Source organism: Haliotis asinina, chromosome 12 (assembly GCF_037392515.1).
Source record: "Haliotis asinina isolate JCU_RB_2024 chromosome 12, JCU_Hal_asi_v2, whole genome shotgun sequence".
Taxonomy (NCBI): domain Eukaryota; kingdom Metazoa; phylum Mollusca; class Gastropoda; order Lepetellida; family Haliotidae; genus Haliotis; species Haliotis asinina.
This window is the reverse complement of record NC_090291.1, coordinates 40,583,110-40,601,486: the sequence shown is the minus strand read 5'-3', so window position 1 is coordinate 40,601,486 and position 18,377 is coordinate 40,583,110. Positions and strand designations below refer to the sequence as shown.

The following is an 18,377-nucleotide window of genomic DNA, read 5'->3' as shown; positions in this document are numbered from 1 at the left end:
GCAATATTCTAGCAATATCACAGCAGCAGACACCAGAAATGGGCTTCACACATTGTTCCCAGGTTGGGAATCAAACCCAGGCCTTCAGTGTGATGAGCAGATGCTTTAACCATCAAGCTATCAAGAATGGTTGACATTTTTCTATGTTTCAGAAAGTCAGAGGACATTCTCATTTCCTAAATATACATGGATAATATACGTCTCTTAAAGGAAATCTCAGCTGACTATGACAAAATAATTTCATAATTCACTTATAATTCATAATGAATTTTCAGTCAGTAACACTGTAATAATCACACTGGGAAGTTACTTGGCCAGCCAAGGGAGGTAAGTCTGCAGGTAACATTACCCTGAAGCAACAAGTATGAACTGACGAATGACAATGGAGTACCCTTTCAAACATTAGCCTTTATAAATTCTGTTGCCAAAGTGTGATTGTTTTATGAAAACAAACTGTGATGTAAGAAAACATTTGACATTTCATTCCCCAAAACATGAATAATGAAAATATCTATTTGACAGCATCTTCATGACATAAGACCCTCAAATATTTTTTATTCATTCACCAATATCTGTGACTTTGAGAAACACTTTTGGGTATTTTTGGTTGATTTAGTCGATGAATTAAACTTAACATTGCTTAGCAAGCAAATATTCCTTTTTGATGACATCTCTGCTGCATTTTCATTATCTTTTTCATTTTCATTATCAACCATATGGCTGATCTACGACATCTTGTATTTTGTTCAACGCTGCAATCAACAATATTCCAGCCAAGCAACCGGGTAAATATTCAAGGCAGGGTCAGGCAACCCAGTGACTGACATCATGAGCATCAAGGAAGTCAACACACATGACCTCCAAACAACTCAGTAGCCTCTTACAACAGACATGATCTGTAAGGCAGCAATTGCAAATACTGACTGATTTAAGTTTATTGCTAACTTGAACATTATTTCTTTCAAATCAAGCCACATCAGTTTAAAAATGGTAGACCCCACAAGGTGATGAAATGTAGCATAATTGATCATAATTGGCTGAATAGGGGTTTTGAAAAATCAGATCCTGTCATGGTTAAGGGACATAACTCTGCATAACATGTTTTTTCAGCTTTTCCACTTTGTGAACTAACAATTAACAAATTCTTGGTGTACATGTGAATCCTCTCTGAACTGGAACTCACAGGGTAAAAGCCTTACAATAAAAGGAAGGGAACCATTCCCAAAATTCAATGTCATCCATTGATTGACCTACAACAAACACAGAGAGGATTCTGCAAAGATCATACGATATATATCCATCACTCAAACCAACATCTTTGAGAGAATTACATGAAAGCCCTAGCTAGATCAACAGTTCTAAAATGTGTACGTGCGTTGTGAAATACTTGGAAGACTACAGGTCCTGAATAAAATCTATGTACAGTCTAACTATTAGGCTAAATGGTGACCTTCCAAAAATTGGCAAAACACACATCAAATGTCATTGGTATCCTGTCAGATGTGATGTAATTTACTTGATTTATTGATTTTTTTACCTATCACAGAAACTGAATGATGAAGAGATTATTAAATAATTTGAGTAGAAAATAAATGAAAGGATTTAATTTTGGATTTTTCCACGAACACAAAATTGCACTGCGTTGAAAGTGACATAATCCAGATGGATGTATTCTGTTCACATTATCTGTATGTAGAACACAATAATGGTCAGAACTGTCATCAGTCACATCTTTCATAACTGTCCAGAATTACAGGGGTTTTTAACATCAAGGTTTCCAGATAAACACAGTCCTCGTTAAATCAGTGTCACACCAAATTTTTGATCTGTCATGTGTGATGTTTTCTGCCATTTCTTAATCCTGAAGGTCACCATGTCAAGGTTAAGAATGTGGTTGCTATGGTAACTAGGTTATTCACATGTTGCTATAGTTACAGACATGTCTTAAAACAAAAGCTTTCCATATATTCACAAAAATGTACATTGATTATGTTAGCATGATTTTTTTTTCTGTTGGGAAACCAAACCTGATTGTACTGAGAAAAACTGAATGGTTGACTATACCAAGAAAATGGGCTATATAAATATATTTGTTACCATGTTGAGATTAGATACATGAGCTTGAGATTCAAGATTTGTTGAAAACCACAGTTACATCTGTTTTACAGATTTCAGCATGGTGGTAAATATTTTAATATTTCGTGCCCTTCCCCTGGAAACAAATCTTGGATTTGCAATCATACAAAGCACTAAATGTTCTTCCATCTATCTGAGACAGGCATTTTCGCTAATTGTATTCAATAACACACTATTTTTCCTTGAAGCAAAACTATTAACATTATTCTGAAATAGGACTAAACTGAAATATGCAAACTGCATGTTCTTTGGCTTTAAATAATTCTTCAGAATCAGCTTCATTTTCTTGTATTCACTTTAGCTATTTGTCTCAACTGCAACACTAACTTTGAATGAAACTACATGGAAACATGAAATAACTTAAATAAACAATAAAATTCAGGAAATATGGCAAACATCCAAACAAACAATTCCTGGATTTGAGAGTGATTTGAAAATATGATTATCCACCTTTTTCATTGGTGATAAGCATCCATCTTGGATTTCACTTGGTGTGTTTTTTTCTCATTCGAAGAAATAATACATCTTGTTTTAATTTGCACACAATACAGCCTTCCTTGTTTGCAGGATCTCCTGGCAACAAGCTTTTGGTTGAAGAAAGTCAGATATCAGATCCAAATGGTTGGGATCGCCATTGTTTCTTAATATTAAGCATCCATGTTTCCCATATTCATTTTATCCATGTATCCAGTTGTCATTCACACCATGGAATATTCAGATCCCACATCCAAATTTCAGACATTTTCACTCTGAAAATCACTTTTAGTACAATTATCTTGAATGTTCTAACACAGACTCCGCTTCTCCATGACTGAATGTACCAAAATCTTTACCAGGTATGTTTCATAAATGTTCACCTCAGTAGAACCCGAGGTATCTCTCACACATTGTATTAGCACAGTAGCACAAGATCCCACCTAGCCTCACTTGACGAGGTTGAGCCTCACTTCCGTGGTAGGATCCTTACCCTGGTTGATCAAAGAAATGGATGTGCGACCTGCTCTCACGATCTCAGTGATCATATCCTTGCAATCACAGCAAATGCTCATTAGGGGCCCTTTCGTCACTTTGGGGGTGACAGGTTTGATTAGCATGGACTGGGACCTTTGCAGGGGTTTCTTGCGCCCTGGGCGGTTGTCGAGATTGGGTCTCCGTGGAACAGCAGGTGTAGGTGGAGACGACCCTGTGGGACTTAAACTGTCAAAAGAACATCAGTGTCATTAGTATGTTTAGTTATGCTGCGTTTAGCAATATTGCAATCCCGCTTCAGGAAACCTTTGTATTGTGACTTTAATCTTGAACGATATTTTTCAATTGATTTCAAATAATCATGTATCATTTGAATGTTGATGTTCCTTTAAAGTTAGGAAAAGTAAACACTGGGAAGCTGTTTTACTAACAAAAAGTAAAACCTGGGAAGCGGTCTTACTAATGAAAAGTAAAACCTGTCCCTCCAAAACAAAAACCTCAAATGCAATTCTTGGAAAACAAGAGATGACCTAATATACAGGTGAGTGAGTGAGTTTAGTTTTACGCCGCACTCAGCAATATTACAGCTATATGGCAGCGGTCTGTAAATAATCGAGTCTGGACCAGACAATCCAGTGATCAACAACATGAGCATCGATCTGCGCAATTGGGAACCGATGACATTTTTCAACCAAGTCAGCGAGCCTGACCACCCGATCCCGTTAGTCGCCTCTTACGACAAGCCTTTTATGGCAAGCATGGGTTGCTGAAGGCTTATTCTACCCCGGGACCGTCACGGGTCCCTAATATACAGATGATTCTGTATTCACTTCTTTCAGAGACACCTGATATTATTGGGCCTCCTATGGCCCAACTGTCATTAGAACTGAGCAACAAACATGGATGTACAGAACTTCACAACTTTACCTTTTGTATGTTTCAATGGCTTCCTTCATTTCAGGACTGAGTGGAGTTGGACTCAATGTGTACACAGGGATGTTCTTGAAGTGATCCGTCGGCACATGCATCTGAAGGCAACCACACCAAGGTTAGTCACATCATCAATGGAATAAACACGCATGAAAAAAAGAAAAAGGACAGACCGATTTCATTTCTGGTTTTACAGATTTCTGTCCTCAGAAATTCTAAAGGCAGGACAGTGACAAAAACAACAAAATAAAAATCACTGGTCAAAGTAGTATCCTGTTTAAATAGGAAAAGTATATTACTATTGGCAATTTATGAAGTGTAAATGGGGCAAAAAAACAAAAAACAAAACAATCTGGAAAATATTTTCCTGTATGTTTACATTTCCTGTCCAACTTAGCACGAAAATCAAATCAAATCAAATCAAAGACCAAAATCCCAAACCCTCAAAAGCCATTAGTACAGTAAGCTTAAAAAAATAATATTCAGTGGTTTAAGAAAAAGTGAAAGTGAAAATGGACAGCAGACAGACTACAGATAAGCCGATCACTTTTTCCCACCGTTTTTCAACCATGGGGAAATAATGTGTATTGATGAATGTAGTTTTTCCGTTTTATTGATTTCCTAATCATCCAGATTGTCTGGCAGCCATTCTTCCTAGGACCAAGTTACTTCCTCCCTGAACACCATTACTGGAGAACATAATTGATTATTTGTATCCAGATCAGGTTTTACTTTTTCATTATTGCTGGGTTCTCAGTTTCACCTCACTGCAGACAAAGTAACAAGAACAAAACTTGGTGAGTTTAGTTTTACGTCGCTTTTCGCAATATTCCTGCAAATTCACAGTGGTGTACACCAGAAATGAGCTTCACACATTGTACCCATGCGGGGAATCAAATCTGGGTCATCAGCGTGGTGAGCGAACACGTTAACCACAAGACTACTCAAGTATATAGGATATGAAAACAAGGGAATATAACTCTGTGTCAAGAAGTCTGATGAGGGGTGAGTTTAGTTTTACACCACATTCAGCAATATTCCAGCTGTATGATGCTGGTCTGTAAATAATGAAGTCTGTATCAGACGATCCAGTGATCAACAGCATGAGCATCAATCTACACAACTGCAAACTGATGACAGGGAGTTTGACCACCAGGTCCTAGATTTTCAAAGCTCTCTTAGCATTAAGATAGTCAAAAGTTAACGTTAATGGCACTATGGCACAATCATAGTGCTAAGGGAGCTTCGAAAATCTTGGCCCTGATCCTGTTAAGTTGCCTCTTACAACAAGCATGGGTTACTGAAGACCAATTCTAACCCGGATCTTCATGTGTACATTTTGACGAAGAAGTAAGAATTACTCTTGACTTGTTAAGGTTGTCATATTTCAGAAGTTACAATAGAACCATATCCCCTTCATGGGCATCACTAAACACAATTCTTAATGCCATTCTGTCTTTTAGTCTGTGTTTGTTTCCAACATTCTTTTTCCAAATCAACAGGCCATAACTGCTGATACTTTCAGGATATGCTTCTTTCAAATCTGGTCCTTCACCCGAAAGCCTTCCCTCAAAGATACATAAGTATGACTAATGCAGCATTCAACTCTCCAGACTGAAAGTTTACCAACACATCGAGATCCTTACCTTCCTAAGGCACTTGCTGCACACTGTCCTCTTACAGAAGCGACACTTTGTCCCCCATTCTCCAAACAGGGCAAATTTGGTGATCTTACAAGAGAAGCAGAGCTGAAACACAAAGCTGAACATCAGAAAGGCAGGTTTGTTTGAGGCAATATTCCTGATATGTTTTTGTTAGTTTGATTGTTGTTTATTGGCACACTCAGCAATATTCCTGCTCTACGATGGTGGTCTGTAAATAGTTGTCTGGATAACCCAATATCATTAGTCACCTCTTAGGACTGGTTGCCGAAAACCCATTTTAACCATCACCATACAAAGATCACTATGAAAGTGATAAAGGTAGACTATTTTTTTAGATTTCTTATTAAAAATATCTTGATCAGATCCAGTGACTGATATTTTCACAAAATTATGACCACAGACTCTTTCAGGTCTAACAGACAATCAATGGATTGTCTGGTTTTGACTATGTCTTTTAAAAGCCACTGCTGAATATTGTTGTGTGTGGCATTAAACGATAAACATATGTTGCAGCAAACTTGACACATTATTGTTTCGCATGTTTGATGACGCTTCAGACTGACCTTGCTCTTGGCGACCTGTGAATAGAGCTCTGGCTGGGTGATGAGGGACTCCAACTCCGCCTTGGTGAGCACAGTACGGATATGGGTCACCTCCTCCAGGGTGAGGTTCAGACACTCGATGGGGTTCTGCCACTTCTTCTGAAAGAAACAAAACAAAAATGTTATAGAACTGTGACACCAGACCATCGACATAGTTATGGTTTACGTCGCTTTTGCCAATATTCCTGTAATATGGGCTACACACATCATACATATGTGGAAAATCGTGCCTGGATCTTTGGCATGACAAGCGAATTCTTTAACCACAAGGCTACCCCACTGCCCCAATCACACAACAGAAATGGTTCTGTCACACCAGAGCATTAGCAGATACTTCTTTCACACCAGGGCATATTCATACAGTTCTACTCCAAATTATCTTTGATGACCTTATTGTGATACAGGTTAACTTATTCAGAGTTAGTGAGTGACCTGGGTTTTATGCTGATTTGAACAGCATGGAAGTTATATCACTGCATTTCAGCTCAAAATGAAGGAAAATCAAATTATTAAAAACTTGTGAAATACACAAGGACTCGTAATATGAGATTGTAACTCGGATTAAGTTTACTTAGTTATTACTGCATTTAAAGTCATTAACCCACAGCTAAGTGCCCTCGACATTATCAAAAAGATAAAATGTCATGAAACTTATTTCTCCCAACAAATATCTATATCAGTATTTTTTGTTCAAAACCAACCCAAAATTCCAATTTACACAAGTTTGAAACAAGTTGACACCGCACCATTAACAGTGTTAACATTTAATGAGAATACACACGTGAAACCTCCATTTCAAACATTTTAGAAGGTGTTATTAGCAAGAGAAATTTCTCAACTTATTTATCTCAAACCATGCCCATAGTGTCTTAATTATACAAAAAAAATAAGATTACATCATTATAATTAAAAGGAAGAACAAAATATGAAACTTTATTTTTCTCTTGATTTTTCAGAACTTATCAAACTTTAATCCCATTAATAACATCTTCTGAAAAATCAAACAAAACAGAACCAAGTTAATTGATGACACGAGGATATAAATATGACATATCTTAAAACTTTAGTAATATGAACCCTCAACCTTGATAATGGGACCTCATGAGTGTTGCAACGTCAACCAACTTTCGATAATGAAATCCTGCAAAGGAGTTTTCCTTCCAAGGATGGAGTGAAGCTGCAACTCTCACAAGATGTGACGCTACTTGGCCATCATAATGCTATATAAGTCCTGCCCATGGTGTATATAGCTGTATTATAGAAGCCCCATTCCTGACAACAGACCTAGTCTCAAAGAAATGTGACCTGCACATGCTCAGCATCTTCAATCATATTCGTGTGTTTCTTCAATGCCTTCGACATTTTTTTCAGTCACTGGCTTGACTTTGATTGGCATTCTAGAAGTTGTGGAGAATGAGGACAATTTTTACGGATATACAACCTCTTTGTTCTGTAAAGATGACATTTCAACATAGATTCTGGCTTTGTCAAGCAAGTGGTACATGAGAAGTAATTTTTCATATATTTTTAACTCAATCACGTATACCTTCTGTGTTATTAACCTCTTCTATTGTACAAACAACTCATTTTCGCTTCATTCCTCAGTTATTGTCCAAACATTTCATGTATATATTACCCAAAATTACTTCACAAGTACCTCTTGTTTGATAAGGACATCAGAAATTATGTGAAAACCTCGCCTGTACAGAATAAAATGCCATACATCAATAATAATTGTCCTCATTCTTCAGTCACTGGTTTGCGAGAATAACATGAGATGAAAGCCAAAAACTACACAGATCAGACAGTTTGTAACTTAGATGAAGACCATGGATAGTATTTTCAGTGAAACCATAACTGAACCTACAGACAGTGGATCCTGCTTCAGACAATGAATGAAACTCTTGAGAGCAGAATGACTTTCACTCAGAACTTGAGAAACTCACTTTACAAAAAAGTTCAAGTAACGTTTAATGTAAGCTAGAGAGAATTGTCTGAAATCTTTAGTGAGTTGACTTTTAAGCCGCTTTTAACAATCTGAATTCTTCAGTGAGTGAGTAAGTTGGCTTTTATGCCACTTTTAACAATCTGAATTCTTTAGATAGGATTAACAGATCATACATAATTTATCTGTTCTAGTATGTCGTCCTTCCAGCAAATAAAACTCTGATGAAAACAGAAGAGGCAAATGAAACGGGCAAGGAAGAATTCATGCACAAGAAAGTTAAGAAAATGCTCCATTTTATCCCTGGTGTATTTATAAACTTTATATCAGTGATACTCTATATTTACCACTAATACACAGTAATTTTCTTTGTCTTCACTTAGATATGATCACAATGAGTAAGTACAGAAAAATGAACAGTTTGTTAGATTTAACCATGTACAAAAACATACAAATCAAACAAATCACCTTAAAATCTCACATAGATAACATGACTGAATTCCAAATGTTAAAAGATCATTTAAGATCTTACAAATTAAAATTCTTAATTTCTGGAATTTTTAGGGTGACGATAAGACTATGCTTTGTGCAAAAGTTTCTCCAGGGAAATTTTTTTTAGAAACTTCAGGAATTGTGTATAAAAGTTTCATTTGAAAACACAAAGTGTCAACATCTGCATTCTTCAACAAAACGTCAAAATCAACGGGGTGCGCAAACAATCACAAACACAGAAGCCCGCTGACTCAGCAGTAAATCGATACCTCTATAACAAAGGGATGTCGATAGGGACGTTGGAAAAGTTCCTGGTAGAATGAAAACTAAAACGGCAAATGGTAAATATCAAGAAAATGTGTAAATCAAATACATTCATACTAGCATGCATGAACTACGAAACAAGTACACTTCTCAAAGTTGCTAAAATACATTCAAACATAGCTATTCCAGAAAACTCGTTCAAACACATTTTTCATAAATGATACATTCAAGCATGTCTGTTAACACTGTGAGCACAGGTATTTGCAAAACAACAAATCAATTTCAAAATAATTACTTTTCCACGATATAAATTTTCAAATTCTCTAAAATTCTCAACACTTGATAACAGATAATAAATTCATTTCATTTATGACATAAATTTTGAAATTCTTTAAAGTAGCAACTCTTGATTGACACAACACATTAATTCCAATCCTGAAATAAAGTCATGTATCACAGTGCAAGGTGAGTTCCTGGTGAGCCCATGGTGGACCCATGGTATCAAGTAACTAGTCTGGCTGGGAGAGCGTTCATCATGTAACTGTGATTAAATCTTGCAAAATGACACAGCGATCTCATTACTTGATTAAATCTTGATAAGATTTGAATAAAGATACGCACTGAGACACAATCTTGATCCTTCTGTTATTAATCACTCTACCAAACATTTATGCATCAAAACCATCAATTCATGACAGCGAGTGAAAGAGGTTTTGCCATTTTAGGATTATTCTAGCACTATAATTGGATGGGACATAGCAAAAATAGGATTCCAACCAAAGCTTTTGGCATGACAACCAAACCAAACCAAATTCTATCACACTGTCCTATCATTATTCCTTACAAAAGAATAAAAAAAAAAAAGAATTCCAAATATGAAAACATCATGTCCATTGTTTTTGTTGATGTCATTATGGATATGTTCAACGCAACATGATGAAGCTCTCCAATGAAATAAGACAAATGGGAAAAGGCAGGAATTGTGGGTAAAATGTGAGTTAGAGTATAGACGGTTAGATTACTTACAGGTTTAGGCCGACAGTCTTGACAGTGCGAGTGACCGTTAGACTCTCCATCACGTGTACATGCAGTTTTCCAGTTCACATGCAAAAGTTCGGATGCATTCAATTCAGACAGATCCACATCACAAACACTATCGGATATATCATGATCCGTGCAACTATCATCGACTTCCGGAATCGCACTTAAACTCCCAGCAGACGACTTCCTGTGTTCTGTTCGTTCAGACGCCATTTGACGTGAATTATTTTGACTAGTCTGGTGAGCTATCATTTGCCGTCGAATGTTACCAGAGCAATATGATGGGGGACTAGTGTAGTGTGAGGAAGAATTCTGGGACAGAAATTCAACTTCCTCTTCCAGCTCTCTTTCTGGGTCTTCTGTTAAGGGAGGTAACTCTTTCTGAATTACCTTTCCCTCTGTTGGCGATTCGCACACCATGATTGTGTGCCTCCTCTGAAGTTTGCACACTCGTTCCGCAGTGGAATGATCTCGTAGGACTGTTGTAGAAAAAAGTCACAATTGTCAAAAAGAATTTATTTACATAAAAAGTTCAAAATAACTTCCTCCCTGGTGTACAATTTTTTTTCATCTTCAATTTCCGTGATGTTCCATCCTTCTGATCATTAGTAAACAATCGTGCCAAACTGACAAATTGTTCAAAATACACCAAATTTCACAAATGTGCAGTTTTGTTAACAAGTAACAATTAAACCTTTTGTTATGCTACAACTTCAACAAATGGCTTCCGTTCTGTGCAACATCTCAATACAGTGCAACCACAGTGTTTTTTTCATGGTGAATGGGTCATGTGCTGAGTGTAAGGAATTGTGGGAAATTCCGCAGGCACGGTCGCCTAACAGACAGGACACTGCAGGGTCAAAACAGACTCATCTTACCTGATATGCAAACTCGTCAAATTGTGATTCTCCAGTTGAATCTCAAAACAAACCATTAACCTCAATTTACAAAACCTCAGCTATCTACATCGTTTAAACCAACTTTTATCTTAACAAAACAGTTCTATTCCAATGACGTTTTAAATGCTGCAATGTCAGAAAGATATGAACTTAATTTCTGCATGATATGTAAGTGTTTCATCATAATTCAACAATAATAGTAATGTCTTTCATCATAATTTCTGACTCACTACAAAATCTTATGCTCATCCTCATATCGGGTTACACTGATATACTGTTCAAAATAAACATGAGTCAGTTTAGTTTTACCCCACTATCAGCAATATTCCAGTTATATGATATCCGTCTCTAAATAATAAAATCTAGACCAGACAATCCAGTGATCAACATGATGAGCATTTATATATTAATATTATAATAATTTATTTACATAGCACAAAGTTCCAGCTTGGCTGCTCTGTGGTGCTTTTGTTTTACCTCGATCATATGCTGTTAATCTCAACGGCATTTGATATCATCAACCTCAACTCTCTGGGGATCATAAACTTTTGCAGCCACTAATCGCACCAAGATAATGTGACTTTCCCATCCTTATGAGGCATAAAGATTATTTCTAAACTGTCATTTTACCACAAAGGTGAAGAGTCTTAACATACCTTAACATCAAAACCATTTATAAATTAAAACAAATATCAGATGATCTGTTACATTCACAACGACGCATGAATGGTATCTATACTAACCAGGCCGTTCCATAACAGGGGTAACGTGGTCGTGCACAGGCGACACTGGAGACAGTGGAGAGATCTGGCTAGCCTCCACGTGAGTTCTAACCTCCTCGGCAAGCTGGCCCTCGTCGTCTGATACTTCTTCCTGCAACACGTTGCATGATGATAAGACATCTTCAAACAAAATGGTCAAGGACACTTAATTCAAAGAATAAAGTTGACAGAATACATTCGTCTGTTTATAAAGACAATATTTAAAAATGTGATTGGGATTTTACGTCACTTTTAGCAGCATTCCAGCAAACTTCATGTGAATGACATCAAAATACAATTTCCATAACAAGTCACTGAACAATGAGGCTAGTGAGCGAGTATGATTTTCCCACCACTTACAGCTATATTCCAGCCACATCATGACGGGGAACACCAGAAAAAGGCTTCACACATCGTACCCATGTGGGGAATCGAACCAGGGTCTTCCGTGTGGTGAGCGAACTTTCACCACTAGGCTACCTTACCGCCCCTGAACAGCTGGAGAGGTTATAACATGCTGTACTCAGACACATTGCCTTCATCACTTCAGTCTGTAAATGATCATGTCTGACCCAAGTAAACCAGTGATTGACAGCATGAACACCCACACTGGCACAAACAGACAAATAGACCTGAAGAGACACAGAACATATCAGACCACCAATGTTCTGATAATTATACTACTTACCTCAAAACTGTTGTTGAGGAGAAGGGTGAAGTCGGGCTTGATTACTTTCCTCACAGGAAGAGGACTTTCATCGGAATCTCCTCGATTTAGTCTCGTCCGTGATGTCTCCACTGAAAGGGAAATATCAAAATAAACAAATGACAACCATGATGGTGAACATACTCAACTAACAACAAATGTTTATCACAGATTTTATCAGTTACAAGCAACCACTAACTTCCATAAATACAAGTAGACATTTACAATTAGCAGTAATAAGTTGTACTATCAAATCTCCTGGAGTGAACAAGGAGCTTGGAAAAATAAAATGTTCCCTGAGAAATTCCTACACAAAGTACACATCATGTGCACAATAATTCTAAATATTTTATCCAACATCATAACAGTCACACCCTAAGACAAAAACCATAACTTAGACATGTCCATAAACTTTAAAACTAACTCACAAAATACAATGAAACGTTCAATAACATCACACTGTTCCTACTCCCTGGACAAAATCTCCAATGTAAACACTGTCCTAACCCTACACCTCGCTAAGTAATTTAGTCAAACCTGACTGACCACAACGATCATCGCTGGTCAAACAGCAAGTCATGAGAGGAGCTTTAGCAATCAGTCACACGACACATACTTGTCCTGTCAGACTCGCCGTGACAACCGGCCACCATAAACCGCTGCAGGGAGACTTTGACATTCATAACAGACATACAACACATTCTGTGTCATTATCTAAGCCTCTGTGTGTGTGGACATCGGTTGCATAACGGCTGGGCTTTCGAAGCCATGTCCTTGTGGATGGTTCGTTTAGAAATGTTCATGCCCTGCATTATTTCCTGTTTCTTGTCCCTGAAGCATTCGTCACGTCACTGTGAAGTGTGCATGCTCGACATTGGATAAATTCCTTCTGCATTAGTCGTTCACAGTGGTAATTATTGAAATGAAAATATTTGCATGCTTTGCCGACTTTATGATTCTGTAAACATTAACATGTTTCACGGGCAAAATTTGGCAAAATACTAAATGAAAACAAATAATCATGCCCTAATTTGAAACAATTTATTATCAATTTAACAATGCCTCATGAAGGTTCATTGAAATTATTGAACTGATTTAATAATTTTATTTTTATTAGACCTGTTTTGTTTAAATGAACTTTTACATTTTTAGATATCAATGACATAAACAGTTCCTCATTCAAATTATTTTATGGCATGGTAATGTCTGTGACTGAGTATAGTTTTATGCCGCTTCTAGCAATATTCCAGCAATATCACCAGAAATGGGCTTCACACACTGCACCCATGTGGGGTATCAAACCCCTGTCTTGGCAGGGGAGCTACCTTATTGCCCCATCCCATCCCCCTGGTTATAATGCCATGATTTCGTATTTCATATCCTCGGCACCAATTATCCTTCTGTTCTCTATTTCTGCCTTTTCTACCTAGCAAAACCTAGCATGATACAAGAACAGCATGCTGTTGTACAAAGCTGTCTTGGCACTAAGAGGACCGTTATTTCCATTTCCAACACAGATTTAAGGTAGTCCTAGCACTAAGGTTGTTTTGTGCACCCAGAACAACCTCGGCATCTCATCACAAGACCCGTGAAGATCCGGGATAGAATTGATCTTCAGCAACCCATGCTTGTCGTATGAGGCGACTAACGAGATCGGGTGGTCAGGCTTGCTGACAGGATTGACAAATTTCATCATATCCCAATTGCACTGATCCAGATCTTATTTACAGACCACTGCCACTTAGATGGAATAATGCAGCATAAAACTAAACTCACTCACATGACAGGACTCACGGTGTGGCTACATTACACTGTGGCAGGAGGCATTTCTATCATTCTATCAACCACATTTGTTTCCTAAATGTGATAACTGTTTGCATAACACTGGATTAGGCATAAGACAACATTCATTCATTCAAGTTAATCTTGGTAACTATGGAAACAAATCTGACAGCAGCAGCGATAATCATCATACAATTACAAAGATGGCGCTTATTACAGCAGTGAGTAGTTATTCAACTAATCACAATTAATGTCAAGAGTTAAATATGGCATGAACGTGCCATAATTTGTAACAAGTGTATCCTGCTCACAATAGACTTGATTATAACTGACATATTCATACACTCCTTATCATATTTAGGCTTCATTAATCTTTCATGAGCCGACATCATTTAACAATGAATCACGAGTCTTCTGTTACAGCTTGGACTGATTGTGAATTACAGTGAAACAGTGAAAAATGGTCTGTGGCGTTGTACTTTCCTTCTTTGGAACTTAAAGAACATGAATGAGTGAGTTTAGTTTTATGCTACTTTTAGCAATATTCCAGCAATACCATGCTGAGTAACACCAAAGATGGGCTTCACACACTGTACCCATGTGCGGAAACAAACCTGGGTTGTGACAAGCGATTGCTTTAACCACTACACTACCCGACTGCCCATTAAAGAATATGACCTTTGATCCACAATCTTCATCTATAAAATCTAATAAATTTATCAAATTTATAGAATCTTCATGAACAAGAGTCATTTGATCCATGATTTTAAAATCCAGTTTTAAACAGGAGAAGCATATAGAAGCATTGTAGTCTGTCCACTTAAGCTGTATTCATCACTATAAATATGATTCCATAACACCTACCTTAGTAGACCCAGTCTGTATAAAGCCTCTTTAGATATCAGCACCATGACTCAATAAAAACCACCAGCCAATCCAATCAAATTGGATTTAGCTTTGACGACATCTGTCCGATATGTCTCTCTGACATGTCAAATTGACTGACCAACGGAGGCGTCTAAATATTGGCCCAGTCTGACAGTGGTCAGATAAACTATCAACTCCCAAAATAGCTAAGATAATAGAAGTTTCCCCTCCAGTCCTATGAGCTGAATGAACCCTGAGGGGGAAGACATATTTCTGTCCTACCTAGAAGCAATGCTGAGCAGAGTCGGTGATCACAAATGTGAATTACTTACTTAATATTATACACTTTAACACAAGCCCCGGGCATATTCTGGTACCTAGAGTAATGACCTATGCGTGGGCTATATCACTATTAGTGTGAGAGGTGGCGGGGTAGCCTAGTGCTTCAAGTGTTAGCTCATCACATCGAAGACCCAAGTTCAATTCCCAACATGGGTACAATGGGTAAAGCCCATTTCTGATGTCCAGCGTCGTGATATTGCTGGCATATTGCTAAAGGCAGAATAGAGCCATACATACTAACTCATTAGCAGAGTTTAGCCATTTCTGAGATAACTAGATTTTTTCAGAGACAGCCAGCACTTCAAAACCTTTTTTACAAAATGTTGTTATTAATTATAACCAAAAAAGCACTATAACAGGATTTATGCCTTTACATGATTGAAATTACAAGTGCTACTAGACCTAATTTTGGTTTGGTCAGTCAGCACTTAATGACCTAAATTTCGTCTAATCGTCTTCTTTGCAACATTTCTGTACAAATGACCTATATCTGTTTTTCAAGAAGACACTACTTTCTTTTCCTAATATCCCAGATGATACTTAGAAAACATAAAACTAAATTTCAAGTTATTCATGTAGATTTCCATACATAGTTCTAATTAGTGACTTGATCACGTGAATACAAATGCATTGCCTGACCACGTAACTGTAACAGCTGACTGGGTCTGTTATTGTGATGGGGGTACACCTTTGTTGGGTGATAGTCAACATGCCCAAACAGCCGAGACAAGGTCGCCTATGAGTCGAGAAATTGTCAGCAGTGTCCTAACTTTTTTAATCAGGAAGCGACAGATGGTTTAATGTTTCCATTCAGACTTTTAGGCAGCGAGCAGCAATAGAAACTGCTGTTTCCAGTCATGACTGAACTGTGTGTAGAGCGAGACTGCCACTGAGTGATATCGAGAATGAATCGGATTGTGAACGTAACTAACGTCTGTGCGTTGTAAAGAAAGTAAACCAAGTTTACCATTTTCCACATGAACACAACATTAATGACAATCCCTGCTCCCCTATTTAATGAGGTTAACTTGACCTGCCGTTTGTGCCATTTGACCTCCCAGGTCATGTATATGTAGAGTAGCTCAGGTCAAGCTGAACAAGCTGTGGTCACCTGAGTATTCAATCTACATCACATGTATGTAAACATTGGAATCTGGACCAGACAAACCTGTGATTTAATTACAAGCAAATTCCAACATGGAGATTCAATGACTCACAATCTCTTAGCCTAATCACTCAATACACATTCCTGCCACTTACAGCTAACACAGGTGGTGGTGGAGCCACGCAAACCCAGAATGCCAACTGGGAGTTGTATAATATCTTTCATAGTTCCCTCTCACGAGTAATTGGTTCTGTTCCATATACATTAACTACCAATCCTTGTCATCATCAAGTCATTAACTCAACAAAATGTAATCATGTACACGGGACTGTCTTCTGTCATCGTTCAGTGACACTTACAGACGCACTATAATTTGAGCGAATGAGTGAGTTCAGTTTTATGCCACTTTTAGCATCAAGGCAGGTGACACCAAGAACAGGCTTTCGATGGAATCAAACCTGGGTCTTCGGTGTGATGAGCATGCACTTTAACCACTAGGCCACCCCATCAGTCCCTTTACATTCAGAGTCAATTCAGCTAAATTTACATAACAAGTACGAAAAACAATCAGGTGATAACACTGACACATGGTCCTTCTTATATTTTTTCTTGAAAATGAAAATGAATATTTCAGGTGATATGAAACAAGATTTAATGCTGCATTCTTATTGATAAGAAAACAATTACTATGATCTTACTAAGTCCCCAAAATGACAACAATTTTCGCTCAAAGACACCATAAACATGAATTATGAGAAAAGATTGCTATCGTCTCAATACTTGGCTCTTCATGCAAAGTGTTAAATCTAGATGTAAGTGACTTACCTTCTCACAACTAGAATACGTCAAGACTAATGACCTGACAACTAGAATAGTTCTTTAACATCCATGCCTCTATGATATAAAAAACTCAAGTATTTTCCACACAATGAACATAAATATATATGTTTATAATAATTAAATAACCCATGGTTTGTAATTGTTTGGTAGATAAAATCTCAAATTTATATTATAAAGATAATCACCTACGTCATCAAAGCTTATCCCTTGATTTAGATATCACGTTTTAGATGACAAGTTCAACGGTTGAGCAAGCGTCAAGGTAATAGCAGCTTGCGACTGACCTACGACCTACATCATCGCGACTGTCACAGGAGCATGATCAGCTCTACCCATTTAACAACATCGCCTTTATACGGTTCACAATACATCTCTCTAAAAGGAGAGCTGTAACACGTGGGAACATTTCTTAATCGTGTTTCTCAAATTGTCTGTTTTACATACTCAGTTGTTTGCATACAGGGTCATGTCTCCTTGGCAGTTTAATGTGGTATGTTCTAACTGTCCATTAATAAGATGAACTTGGATTCAGTCCTCATGACCCATGGTGATATACACACCATTTAAATGTCATTCTTATTTATTTATTTATTTATTTATTTATTTATTTATTTATTTATTTATTTATTTATTTATTTATTTATTTATTTATTTCACTGCTTAAAGGTCTTTCTTGATAGATCATTCATTCATTCATTCATTCATTCATTCAAAATCCAAATTGAATGTTTCTGATACAGACACTACACATAATTTACCACAGACTTTGTTAAAAGCTAATAATAATAAACGTTCTTACACATTGCACAAGTCACTTTTGATCTTCAAATGGCTTACAATAGGCCATGAAATATAAATTCACTCATTCAAGTCAGTGAGCATTTCCTGATTTGATAATGTTATCTTTGAAACATAAACAAATTTGCATCTTGAATGTTTACACATCTTAAACAAATACAATCAATCCTGGGTGAATGTCAACTTGACGCAGAGACTGATCCATATGAAACTTAAAAAAAAATGTAAATATTG

The 18,377-nt window shown here is 37.2% G+C and overlaps 1 protein-coding gene across 8 annotated transcripts in view; it reads right to left on the bottom strand.

Annotated features, from left to right (window-relative positions):
* Positions 1–600: 600 nt before the first annotated feature.
* LOC137257349 (protein spire homolog 1-like) overlaps positions 601–18,377 on the bottom strand; it is a 123,010-nt gene continuing 105,233 nt past the window's right edge. For 2 of the 8 annotated variants that reach the window (XM_067794664.1, XM_067794667.1), the window contains 7 exons: positions 12,392–12,501; positions 11,686–11,815; positions 10,029–10,522; positions 6,263–6,400; positions 5,682–5,783; positions 4,033–4,133; positions 2,441–3,333 (listed from right to left, as the gene is read on the bottom strand). In XM_067794664.1, the coding sequence (XP_067650765.1) occupies positions 3,060–3,333; positions 4,033–4,133; positions 5,682–5,783; positions 6,263–6,400; positions 10,029–10,522; positions 11,686–11,815; positions 12,392–12,501 (1,349 nt within the window). In that variant the 3' untranslated portion in view covers positions 2,441–3,059. Of the gene's footprint in view, positions 3,334–4,032; positions 4,134–5,681; positions 5,784–6,262; positions 6,401–9,007; positions 9,065–10,028; positions 10,523–10,921; positions 10,963–11,685; positions 11,816–12,391; positions 12,502–18,377 lie in introns of all 8 variants that reach the window. The other 6 variants (XM_067794668.1, XM_067794663.1, XM_067794666.1 and 3 more) reach the window with 6 other exon arrangements.